Here is a 14,167-nt window from a genome sequence, read left to right on the forward strand (position 1 = left end):
TTCATTTTTGTTCAGAAGTCCTACTTCATTTGATTACTTGATTTTATCTTGAAACAAGAGAAGTCAAGTTTGAATCAAGGTGATTAAACAAACATTTTATCAAATTACTTTTGTACTAGAAGATCATTAGCATATAACTTAAAATTATACTTGATGTTATCATTAAGAATTTAGAGTGTCACCTATTTCAATAGCTTGAAACTCAAAAAAACAAAATAATAGTATACAACGAGATGATAATAACAAAATGAGTATTTAGTTATAGAGTAGGTCTCTTGTGAGACGGTCTCATGAATATTTATCTGTGAGACGAGTCAACCTTACCGATATTCACAATAAAAAGTAATACTCTTAGCATAAAAAGTAATACTTTTTCATGGATGACCCAAATAAGAGACACGTCTCACAAAATACGATACGTGAGACCGTCTCACACAAATTTTGCCTTAGTTATAAAAGCGTTTTTAACTTGTTGAAATCTTGTTTTGGTTAGAAAACAAAACACCATAATAGTAACAACCAATATTATGTCATATTTCTGTTATGTTTTTCTATTTTCATTATGTTGTTCAATTTTTTTATTTTTATTTTTGCTGAAAACATAATGACGTATTAGAAACTATATTTAGGACATTGAGAGATACAAAGACATTTACCAGAAGATTGTTCAAACGAAACATTAGGTAACTCAAATTAAATAATCATCGACGTTTAAATATCTCGTAATCTGTAAATTTTAGATAAAAAATAAATCAAATTTATTTTCTTGTTGTACTATACTGATACCCATGTCGATATTCTCAGTTTTGGACTTTTTTCAAATAAAACTTTCTTAATGGTATCTTATTTCTAGTGAACTATGGTCGTACACATGTGTGGATATTATTTTGGTGTTGACTAGGTCTAAGAAGGGGATAAACCTTATTTTTGTGATACTTAATGGTATTTTATCATTTGGTGTCCTTTATTCTTTGGTATGTGGTAAAGTTGATGAGTTTATAGGAAAGACAACGGTGATGTTGGGAATTCCAGTGCAAAGGGAGCGGGCAAACAATAGCGTCTACAAACTTGAGCTTAGAGGTAAGCATGTTGATAATATCGTCCTTGTTATTACTAACTTGCTTCGTTTTTGTGCAGGGGGCAAGATTTGAGGACAAATATTTTTGAAGAAGAGGAGTATGATATGAATCTGGCCGGGCATGACGTGCTAATGGTTGGAAAGAAATTCAAAGAGGCACTACAAGGAGGGATGATCAAGGAAGAAGGGCTCGTGATGCATGGGAGTATGTTGTGGAGATCAAAGGAACATTATTCAAGCATGATTTTTGTCGACCGAGGCTACACGGACCTATACACGGACCTGTACACGGGGTCCGTGTCCATCACAATCGAGAATGAAGAAAACCGAGCCTACACGGACCCATGCACAGAGGGCTACACGGGGTCCGTGTCTTTTGTTAGCTGGGGAATATTTTTGGCCGAGTGTACACGGACCCTCATCCGGAGGCATACACGGGGTCCGTGTCCTTTAGTTTTAGGCGAGAATATTTTTCCTAAATTAGAGTTTTAACTATTTTGTAACTAGATTTGATATCTTTGAGATTTGTGAACAATATATACTCGAAAATCTATCATTATAAACAACTTTTGTTCATTATTGATTGAGTTTATAAAACTTTTCTTTTCAAATAAAACTTTCTTAACATAAAAGTTCAACTAGATATTTATGCAACTTAAAATTAGTTCATGATCATTAGACACTTAATAATGTCAAGTTCTCAATCTCTATATTCAAATTATTGAATTTAACTATCATGTTCTGTTCGCGTAGATCACAATATGTGTGTGTGATCCCAATGATTCAAGTATATGTTAGTTTGGATTCAAATTCATTTAATCGACTATATATTTTGCGGGGATACACCTTCGCGTAGATAACAATATATATTTATTTTTTACTTTTAGTTATTTTTTGCTAGAGTTATGCGGAGACGTCAGAAAAATGCTGATGTGACATCAATAATTGCTAAAGTGTCCGGCGTCACATAAGGTTTCCATTAAAAGAAGACTAAAAGCCAAACATGACCAAACTTACAGAATCAATTAAATCCAAAATCAAATACTTACAAGGCCAAAACACAAATAGAGCAAACTTACAAGATCAATTTGACTATTCTCTTATAAATTTATAACTTAAATACTTGTATATATACAAAATATATAAATTCTCCTTTCATATTCATATACATATACATACATAGACACACATATATATAGATATACATACATATATACATACATATATATATATATATATGTATGTATGTATATTCAAATATGTTCCTGCAATATATTGACAAATCAATTGATTTTATTTGTGATCGAGATATATTTTCAATAAATATGTCAATATAATATATCTAGATCAGATTAATTTGTATAGTTCAATTGTATGTGACCAGTGCCCATTCGAACGCAATAAAAGTATTTTGGTTTTAAATGTTTTTTGGTTATTTTTACAGTTTCGGTAATATATAATAATGTTTTATGTTAACACACTATGTGAAAAATGACATTTTACTTCGCCAGGCGTTACTTCGGCAAAAATAAATTACGAAGTAATATATTACCAATAACTTCATTAATAACACAAGCGAAGTAACATAATATATTTTACTTCGGATGTTTAAAAACACGGGCTTCACTGTATTTTTTTTATATATTTTACTTCGGCATATTAATTTTGATGAAGTAAAAAATAATGAAAATAAGGTTTAGTGAAGTAAAAAGATTAAAACATGCGACGGGTTTTTTAAACCGTCGCCATATTTTAAATCGGCGACGGTTTAATTTAACCCGTCGCTCATTTTAGCGACGGTTATATAAAAACCGTCGCAAATTTAAAACTAGCGACTGGTTTTTAGAAACTGTCGCTATATTTAGCGACGGTTGTTATTTGCCCGTCGCTAAAAGTAGCGACAGGTTAAAGTCAACCGTCGCCGATTTAAAATTTGGCGACGGTTAAAAGAACACCGTCGCCATTTTCAAAAAAATTCCACTTCGCATATATTTCCCTCCATTTTAACCGTCGCCGATTTAAAATGTTGCGATGGGTTTTACTAAAACCGTCGCCATTTTCAAAAAAATTCAATCCCGCCTATTTTTCCCTCTATTTTCTTCCACCACTCTCTATAAATACATACAAATTCTCTCCAATTTCTTCCACTTCACTTCACAACAATTAAAATTTTTTCTCACTTACACAATTTTACAACTTCACAACACTTAAAATTTTTATCACTTACACGATTTTACAATTTCACAACACTTAAAATTTTTATTTCTTACACGATTTTAACACTTTACAATACTTAAAATTTTTATCTCTTACACGATAGTACCAATTCATAACACAGATTTATTAAATTTTTTATATTTTACCGCACCAATTCATAACACAGATTTATTAAATTTTTTTTTATTTTACCTGACATATTAGCGACGGAAATCATATGAACCCCGTCGCTACGTAGCGACGGTTTTGATATAAATTCTGTCGCACACTAGCGACGGCATTTAACGTGACTTCCGTCGCCAAATAGCGACAGTGTTTAACATGCATTCCGTCGCAAAATAGCGACGGGTTTTAACATGAATTCCGTCGCTAAATAATAATTAAGAGGAAGTTATATAATATACTACTTCATTATTCAATATAATCGATGAAGTAAAACACATTTATTACTTCGACACCGGTCCAATTCTGGACCGGTTTTCCTCCCAAAACCGGCCAAAAGACTTCGGTATTTTCAATACTATAACTTCGGGTATTATGCGAAGTAAAAGGTACATCTATTACTTCACGTCCATATACTTCGACAGTTAAGTACCCTATTACTTCATATATTATCTGAAGTAAAAAGTGATTTTTGGCATAGTGACAGTGTTAAAATATTTATACTAACCGAAATTTCTTCTCCATATAAAAGAGTTCCCTATTACCCAGGACTTATACACACATGGGATATTGTCTTTTATTGAAAAACAAAACAAGCTACATAATCTCATGTATACTCCATTGTACAATTCAAGAAACTGATTTACCACCATATCGTCTCTCCCTTTGCTGAAAGGAACTCAAAGCCTCTACGAACTCATCTTCACCGAAATCGGGCCAGAGCGAATTTGCAAAATACAGTTCAGTGTAAGCCAGCTGCCACAAGAAGAAATTACTGATCCTAAGTTCACCACTAGTCCGAATCAGCAGATCAGGGTTTGGAAACTCGGTACAATTTGTTTCGAGTTCCTTTTCGAGCAAAAACTTGTTGATGTCTTCTGGTTCAATGAGACCGTCTTTTACTTTCAGTGCCATATTTTGGCAAGCTTGCAAGATATCGTTTTGACCACTGTAATTAAGAGCACAAATGAGGTGAAGCTGCGAGTTGTTCTTCGTAGTTTCCTCCGCTTCCCTTAGCAACACTTGAAGGGGTTTCGGAAGTCTAGTGCAGTCCCCGATAATGGAAACACGGACCTTCTTTCTAGTCAGAACAATCAAGGAAAGGAAAAACTACATTAAATATATATATATATATATATATATATATATATATATATATATATATATATATATATATATTTATATTAGTCGGATTACCGCGGGGAAGCAATTTTAACTTATTAATACCTCGTAAGTTGTTGCAATTCATCTCTCAATGCTCTCTCTAACAATTCCATGATGAAATCTATCTCCACCTACGGTTAAGTGGAAAACACAAAATAAAGTGAAACAAACAAACAAGAGCTTTCATTTTCTAATAATGAAGTAAAGGTTACTAAATGTTGAACTTTTGGACGAGTCCAATTGTCGGATGAGAAAGCAAAGACCGTTAGAACCGTGATCCTCCACTTGCAACACAAATCAACAACTGTCCGGAAAGCCTGAGCCCCCGCCTCGTAACCCGATACAGATGGCAAACCCCTCATCTGTGCCCACCTCCGGTTCCCGTCCATAATCACCGCCACGTGGCTTGGCATGGAGTTCTTCCGGAGATCCGGGGGGAGTGAACCTAGGTCTTCATCTGCATGATTTTCAACAGGCGGCAAGCAATTCAGTAGCACGCCGTTTCCCCGCGTCCCACTCAGGATGCTAGCTTTAGAAACCAAGGAAAACAAAGGACAACACGAATTTGGAGAGAGTAATTTGTTGCGCGGCGCATTAGGGAAGCGCTGATGTTTGAGGGTCGAGGGATGGATTTGGAAAGATGGCATTGCCGCCATTGCTTGTTCGGATTATTTCTTGAGGCACTTCACTCACTCTGCATCCAATGATCCAAAATAATTTAAATATGTAAGTTAATTCATTAAAGAAAGATATAGGAATATGCACTGTAATAGAGATCATTATATGTTAAGGAATAATTTGTCCATAAAAAACTTTAATTATCTATGATTGTCTGCTTCTCAAGCTAATCCATCCCACCTGATTTCCTTCACGATAAATGCTAGTTATAAAGCAAGATGACAGTCCCAAAGCATGTGAATGGCCATAACAAATTAGAGAAGGAAGCATGAGTTTACATGTTTTCACTGAATGGGCATAACAAAGTAGACAAGTACTTTAAAAACGTTTTCGGTATTTTATAATTGGAAAAAAAAAATCAAGTACGCGTTTAACTGGATATAAAACTTTTTTGAAAAATATTTTAAACAATATATTATCTAAGTATAGTTTTGAAAGAATAATTGTGAGATGAATTTTGATGTTTTTGGAAACGAAAGCAATATTGAAAATGAAAACATATTACTTTTTAATTGTAGAAACATTTTTTTAGAATAATTGCTCAAAACACATATTTATCTTCAAAACAATTTTAAAACTTTATATTAAAGTTTGGTAAAGAAAATACTTTTATACAAACGTTTTATAAGTACTAGCTTTTTAGGCTACTCTCAGTTAATAATATTAACATTTGTTAAAATTAATTATTTTATAGAATTTAAATTATAATTATATATATCTAAATAAATTTTAATCAAGTATATTCCCATAATCCGTAATTTTAGATTGTAAACTTCAAAATAAAAAAAAAATAAATAAAAAATTTCTCACAAACATATTATTACGATACCCATGTCAATATTCACATTTTTGGACTTTAATAATTTCCAAGAATACTTTCCTAATAAAAATTCAACTAGATTTTTATGCAATTCAAAATTAATTCATAATTATTATTAGGCATAGGTCGGTGCAAATAATAAGACATTGATCGATTATTCATCTTTGTTTTGTCCAACGTTTGAATCAAGTATTATAAAGATTAGTGTAATGCAATATTATTGTAAGGATTATTTTGTCCGACAGATATCGAAAATAATGAAAATATCAGAATATGATGTAAAAAAGAGAATTTGTGTTTTATCAGAATTAAATGTTGTGCCAGATGTTACAACATCTACATGCAGCGGAAAATTAATAACACAAATTGACTTGAAACAAATAAATGGACAAGATTAAATATGCACAAGTATAAATACTTGTGTGGTGTCTTATGGCAAAAATTAATCACTAAAAAACCACAATGTTTACACAAAAACCTAACACTACTGATTATGACGAAAATCAATTTCCTCAACAAGTTGAGAAAACAAATGCTTTCTAAAAACAAACAACCAGAATAAAACTAAAACAAGAAAGCAAAAACGTGTTGCCAAACAGTCAGTAGATCCAAGAGAAGCAATCTTCGGCCAACTTCTTCCCAGATGTTGTCTGGAGATGTTCCCAACATTCACGGCAACACCCTGTCACAACTCTTCAAACACAGCACGTCTCTTGAATAAGGTTTTCTCTGAAATTCTGAACGTGCAAAAGTGCATAAGTTATGCATTCATGAAAACCTCCAAGCGAAGAGTCAAAACCATATAAATCGAAAAAGCTCTCTCTTAAAAGTATGCGTGAATCCTCAATCCAAGAGCTCTCTCCAAAGTGCGTGTATGAATAATCGAGAAGGCTTGTGCGCAAGAGAGAGAGAAGAGAGAGTGAGAGTGAGAGCTTCAACAATGTCTTTTATCTCTTATTTATAGATGTAGACATTTATTCTTCAAGGAAACCTATTTCACATGGAAAGTGAGATTTTAATTAGAAATAAACTCTTTTTAAACATTGATACCATATCTCATTAAATCATTATCATAAATATAATATCTAGAAAAGGGAAACTCAATATTCCACATAATCTTATCAATAGGAAATTAAATTTAAGGAAGATATTATATCACAATAAAATCTTAATATAATTATCTAGAAAGGCAAAACCATAATTAAATATTATACTCAATCAAATCAACAAGGAATAGATAATATTAGGGAAATTATTTAAGATAAGAAATTATATCAATTAAACAAAGAAAATATATTTCCCTTCAATCTCCCTGTTTTTGCCTTTCTGGACAAAATCAAATCAAACTCAATTTCTCAGTTGAACTCCAGTTAGCTCCCCTTTAATATGAGAATTTTTCTCCCCCTGAATAAAATCAAGTTAGTACGGGTGTTGTTCGTTGTGTTGGCAACACCTGAGACAAGTCACTTTTCGTATGGAATAATGTCATGGAGTACATGATCATCCTTCAACTACTTTTTGATTTAATCAGATTATTAATCGTATCCAAGTGTTTTAAGTTTAGATAGAACAAGAATTAATTGTAAGTGCACCAGAAGATTATGCAACATTGTGATAAAACATCATATAACAGTATGAATGCAAATGCAGTATGTCTAAGTTCTAGAAATGCGCATGCATGTTAGGTGTTGTCCGAGATGTTGTAACATCTGAGACAACATCTACGTATGTTTATACAGAATACATGCTGAGAGATTTCCTAAGGTTGGAGAATCTCTCAAAATCTAATACTTTTGTGAATATTTCAATCAGTTGGTTATTTGTACCAACAAATTCAATTCGAATAAATCCTTTTTCTACTAAATCTCGAATAAAGTGGTGTCGAATGTCAATGTGTTTAGTTCAAGAGTGTTGTAATGGATTTTTTTTTTTTGAAATGTCAACTGCACTACAATTATCACAGTACACAATTTCTCTCTAATGAAACTAACCCATGAAAATTGTGAGAAATCAACATAGACTTGACAAATAAGAATCTCACCTTTAGATTTCTGAATAAAAAGAGTTTTGTCTATCTCACCTCGTTTGAAGTCAATTTCCAGTAGATATTCACTTAATCTGGGAGTATAAAGAGCTCATGCAAATAATTCCAGCCATTTTTCGGTAATCCACTTTTTCTTTCTTTCGAGTTTGGACACCTTCATGCATACTTCCAATTATTTGAGATGATGGATGATTTTTCTGAATTTTACTTGGAATATTCTGTCCATCATCGTTATTCGTTTCGTCCTCAGCTTCAGTGACTTCAGCGTCGATTGTTGTGTCAGATGTTGCAACATCTGGGGCAACATCTGCATTTTCCAGTGATATTGGACTTTCCAGAAACTCATCCACATCATTTTCAGTTGTTTTCTTTTTGAGATCTGCAAGGTCATCAAAAACAACATTAATGGATTCCATACTAGTCCTAGTTCTAAGATTAAACATCCGATAAGCACGACTATTAGTGGCATATCCTAAACACAAACACTTATCACTCTTTGAGTCAAATTTTGCAAGTTGATTCCTGTCATTCAAAACATAGCACACACAACCAAAAACATGAAAATATTTAAGGTTAGGCTTCTTTCCCATAATTATCTCATACGATGTCATAGTCGAACCACTTCTCAAATACACTCTATTTGAAATGTGGCAAGCGGTGTTAAGGGCTTCTGCCCAAAAATGATTTGAAATACTCTTTGAAGTCACATCACTCTTGCCATTTCTTGAAGTGTTCTATTCTTACGTTCGGCTATCCTATTTTGTTGTGGTGTCTTTGGAGCAGAAAATTCATGTGAAATACCTTTTTTGTCACAAAAAGATGAGAATGAAGTGTTTTCGAATTCCTTACCATGGTCAGTCATTATCCTTCTCACCTTCAAATTATGAAAGTTTGTAATCCTTGTGATCAATTTTTTAAACACATCGAAAGTGTCTGACTTTTCCCTAATAAAAATTATCCAAGAAAATTTTGAAAAGTCATCTACACACATGAAGGAATATTTCTTACCTCCGAAACTTTCAACTTCCATAGGACCCATAAGATCCATATGTAGTAACTCCAGACAGCGTGTTGTCCCAGATGATGGCAATACTGGGTGTGACGCGCGAGTCTGATTACCTTTTTGACAATCTCCGCACACAAATGGTATACCAAATGAAAGATTAGGCATACCTCGTACTGCATCGTACTTACTCAAGTTCTTTAAGGTTTTGAAGCTTGCATGTCCGAGTTTTTGATGCCAAATGTCAAGTTTGGTGATTTGCACATGTTTGCATGAAAGATCTTCACCTATTTGGTAGAAATTATCCGAAGACCTTGTACCTGTCATAATGCACATATTAGTTTCATCAAAAACGTCACAAGTATGTTTATCAAACTTAACAAGCAAATTATCGTCACACAATTGGCTTATGCTTATCAAATTTGAATTTAATCCTTCAACATAAAGCACATTGTGGAGCTTTGGTAGTCCTTCCACATTCAAAGTTCCCTTTCCCACAATCTTTCCTTTAGCTCCCCCTCCATAGGTCACTCTACCATAATTTTGTTCAACATAATCGATGAGATGTTCTCTTGAACCTGTCATGTGGCGTGAGCTTCCACTATCAAAGTACTAATGACCTGCAGTATTAGTTTTCAATGAAGTATAGACAACATTACAGTGAGTTTTTACCTTTGGTACCCAAATTTGTCTTACTGTAGGTCGATGGTGGGAGGTGTTGCGAGAAATGTTGGACAACATTCGGGGCAACATCCGACTCGACTTTCGATTCAAGCAGTCATCCAGAAGTTTAAAGTAATAGGGCCTGATATGACCAGGCTTAAAGCAGTAATGACATACATACCTTCGTTTTCTCTTCTTAGGAACAGGTGAAATGGATTGTCTTTTCGGTGGAGAGCTTTTCATTGAAGGCGTAGGCTGTGATGGTGTGAGTGTTTCAGTCTTTCCCTTCACAAAAACAGTGGATTTTGAAGATTCACTAGTTTCATGCACACTGTCTTTGAAATATAAGCTCTTCTTGTCATCTCTTCCCATCGAGAGTATGGATTCAAGCTTTGATGTGTTCGAATTAAACTTGGACAATGTTTCAGTTGCCCTTTGAACTTCTTCTTTGGTCTTTCTCAGTTCTAAGTCCTTTGTGCTCAGAATTACTTCAAGTTTGGCAACCACGGCTCTTAGATCGATGTTCTCCTTCATAAGAGTTGAATTTAGCTTGTTTCTTTTGGTCCAATCTTCAAACAACTCTTCATATAGCTTTTGCACACTCTCAAGAGTGATTTCTTCATCACCAGCTTCCACATCATCTTCACTGAAATTTCCAGAAGACGTGGATTTCAAACAAACTGATTTTTCGTAGATGTTGCGGCCAGGAGTGGCAACACCTAGAGCAACACCTAAAGGATTCACTTGCAACCAGCGTTTTTCTTCATTCCTTGGTCGAAACTGTTGTTGGACAGGAGGTTTAGGAGCTGGTGGTCGAAGTGCTCCGTTTGCAAGTGATGTGTCCATTAATATTTCTGTCAAAACAAAATAAAAACCAGAATTCAGCACTTAGTATATCAAGAGTTGGCTCTGATACCACTTGTAAGGATTATTTTGTCCGACAGATATCGAAAATAATGAAAATATCAGAATATGATGTAAAAAAGAGAATTTGTGTTTTATCAGAATTAAATTTTGTGCCAGATGTTACAACATCTCGGACAACAACTACATGCAGCGGAAAATTAATAACACAAATTGACTTGAAACAAATAGATGGACAAGATTAAATATGCACAAGTATAAATACTTGTGCGGTGCCTTATGGAAAAATTAATCACTAGAAAACCACAATGTTTACACAAAAACCTAACACTAGTGATTATGACAAAAATCAATTTCCTCAACAAGGTGAGAAAACAAATGCTTTCTAAAAACAAACAACCAGAATAAAACTAAAACAAGAAAGCAAAAACGTGTTGCCAAACAGTAGATCCAAGAGAAGCAATCTTCGGCCAACTTCTTCCCAGATGTTGTCTAGAGATGTTCCAAACATTCATGGCAACATCCTGTCACAACTCTTCAAACACATCACGTCTCTTGAATAAGGTTTTCTCTGAAATTCTGAACGTGCAAAAGTGCATAAGTTATGCATTCATGAAAACCTCCAAGCGAAGAGTGAAAACCATATAAATCGAAAAAGCTCTCTCTTAAAAGTATGCGTGAATCCTCAATCCAAGAGCTCTCTCCAAAGTGCGTGTATGAATAATCGAGAAGGCTTGTGCGCAAGAGAGAGAGAAGAGAGAGTGAGAGTGAGAGCTTCAACAATGTCTTTTATCTCTTATTTATAGATGTAGACTTTTATTCTTCAAGGAAACCTATTTCACAAGGAAAGTGAGAGTTTAATTAGAAATAAACTCTTTTTAAACATTGATATCATATCTCATTAAATCATTATCATAAATATAATATCTAGAAAAGGGAAACTCAATATTCCACATAATCTTATCAATAGGAAATTAAATTTAAGAAAGATATTATATCACAATAAAATCTTAACATAATTATCTAGAAAGGCAAAACCATAATTAAATATTATACTCAATCAAATCAACAAGGAATAGATAATATTAGGAAAATTATTTAAGATAAGAAATTATATCAATTAAACAAAGAAAATATATTTCCCTTCAATTATCTTATCCAAGTATGTTCATTTATTATCCTTATATTATACATAATCTTATCCATGAGCCAAGCAATACCGATGCTTAATAATATGGAATTCTCAATCTTTTAACTTTCGGGTTTTTTTATAATTAATTTAAATTTTTTAAAAAAAAATTCTAAAATAAATTTTTTAAAAAAATTCAAAAATACTTCAATCCGTGCTTACGAAGCACGGACCATGATTACGTGGAGCATGGTCTGTGCTTACGAAGCTTCGCAAGCACGGACCGTCCACTTGTCCCCCTTTCCACCCTCAAACCCTTATGTTATCCCTCCGCCAATCTCTCTCTCCTTTCTTTCATTTTCCCATACTTCCCCACCCTTCCATTTTCATTTCTCCTTCTGTATATTGCAATTTCTTCGTTTGTTACAATTTCTTCCTTCGTCACCGAACAACTTTTGAGATCGTTGCTTACCGTTGAACAAAGTTTAGAAGATCGACAATTTATTTCAGAATGACAGATAATCGAAGTTCAGAAGATCTCAGTGTTCTCTATTTACAAGCGACACATATGTCATCAACAGTTAGTTTGTTAACTGTTGATGATATTGTCAAAGTTAAGAGGTCAGACAATTTGATTTGGAAGCTATACACTGATAATTATATACACAATCGTGTACTTGTATATTTAAATCATATGGGTTTCTATGGAGTTTTAGAATGTGGCTCACAGGTTTTTGATAATCATTTGATTACCGCTCTTGTTGAACGTTGGTTACGCGAGACACACATGTTTCATTTTACATGTGGTGAAGCAACAGTCACGTTACAAAATGTTTCAATAATTTGGGTCTAACAATTGATGGTGAAACAGTCACTAGAATAGATGTGTCACATAAAGTTAGGAATGGGAATACATCTGTTTGGATTTGTTGGGATTTCTGTCAGCATCAAAACATTTGAAAGGTGGTCATTTGTCTATGACTGCACTACACGATCATTGTATGTCTAACCTTGTTAATGATGATACTTCAGAAGTAGATATTGTCAAATATACCCGTTGTGTAGAGTTAATGATTATTGGAGGAATAATGTTCCCTGACTATCAAGGAGGGTTTGCTAGACTAATATTTTTGCAACTGCTACGGGATATTGATAACGTGAAGTCTTATAGTTGGGGTTGTGAGGCCCGGGGCCGAAGAGGGTGGGGGATGATCGTCGGTGCCATGAGGTTGCACGGATAATGAGCGGCTCCTGGCAGGCTTCTAGATGGAGGGAACATGAATGAACCGATCCCACACCGAAATGAGAGGGATTCCGAGACTGTTCAATGTAATGGACTGGACAGTTGAAAATGGCTTAAAAGATTTGATATGTACTACTCATGTCACGAATGTGCATCTTCTTTTCGGTAGCTCATCACATAAGAACTCAAAAGTTAAGCGTGCTTGCCTTGAGGCAGTTTTGGGATGGGTGACCTCCTGGGAAGTTTCTCAGGGTGCGTGTGAGTGAGGACATAAGCACGCTGGAAAGACACGTCTTGGTACAGTGAGGACAGTCGTCGAATCTGGGGCGTTACATGGGTAGTGAAGTTCTAGCATTTCTATGTAGTGATTTGAGTAACGCGTTACGTATAGAGAAGACTACAATGGCTATACCTTTATATATCCTGCCGGTATAAATAATGTAATGTGATTATTTAACGCAATGTTTTTTGTTAATTTTGTTGATCTATTTTTATTATTATAAGCAGATATAGGCATCGAACAGGATTAAATGTGTTAACCCCGACCGAGATGGGTTAACATTAGTTGTACCTCTCATTGAGCCAGATGCTATTATTCTAGTTTCTCCATATGGTGCACGGTAATATTTAAAAATTATTGTGATAATATCAAATATATCTCTTATAATTTTTTGATATGTAGTTGTTTTCGTTAAATTGTAGGTGAAAAATTGGATTTAGTTACAACATTTGCCAACACATGATGTAAGAATTATAAGGGATTCTCTAGATCGTATGAATCATAATGAGGTATTATACAATTTTAATATTTAATAGTGATTAAATGAATATTATTTTTGTTGTGATTAAATGAATTTTTAATTTGAACATGTTTATTTTTTAATGTTTAATTGGATCGTTTACCAGAAGAATGACATAGATGTAAAGAGGATTATTGATTCATACGACAATGAAATTTGGCGATGTGTTTGTTCCCTTATTTGCTTTGACATCATGGAGATGCATCGTCCTAATCGGGTGATACGACAATTTCGAAGACAACTATCAATTCCAGTGGCTGCCATGGACAATGATGATATGCATATCATGACAATAGTTCATC

General features: G+C 33.9%; 1 protein-coding gene across 3 annotated transcripts; it reads right to left on the reverse strand.

Annotated features, from left to right (window-relative positions):
• Positions 1 to 4,077: 4,077 nt before the first annotated feature.
• LOC140818409 (cis-prenyltransferase 4, chloroplastic-like) lies at positions 4,078 to 5,380 on the reverse strand. 3 transcript variants are annotated; one of them, XM_073178349.1, is made up of 3 exons: positions 4,885 to 5,380; positions 4,685 to 4,752; positions 4,078 to 4,538 (listed from the first exon to the last, which is right to left on the reverse strand). In XM_073178349.1, exons 1-3 carry the CDS (start codon positions 5,275 to 5,277, stop codon positions 4,088 to 4,090), a joined length of 912 nt encoding a protein of 303 aa, XP_073034450.1. In that variant the 5' UTR covers positions 5,278 to 5,380; the 3' UTR covers positions 4,078 to 4,087. The 3 variants fall into 3 exon arrangements, with proteins under 3 accessions (XP_073034450.1, XP_073034449.1, XP_073034448.1); XM_073178348.1 differs by having other exon boundaries at positions 4,846 to 5,380; XM_073178347.1 differs by having other exon boundaries at positions 4,834 to 5,380.
• Between the last annotated feature and the right edge of the window lie 8,787 nt (positions 5,381 to 14,167).

The sequence above is a fragment of the Primulina eburnea genome, chromosome 17 (genome assembly GCF_022965805.1).
Source record: "Primulina eburnea isolate SZY01 chromosome 17, ASM2296580v1, whole genome shotgun sequence".
Lineage (NCBI taxonomy): Eukaryota > Viridiplantae > Streptophyta > Magnoliopsida > Lamiales > Gesneriaceae > Primulina > Primulina eburnea.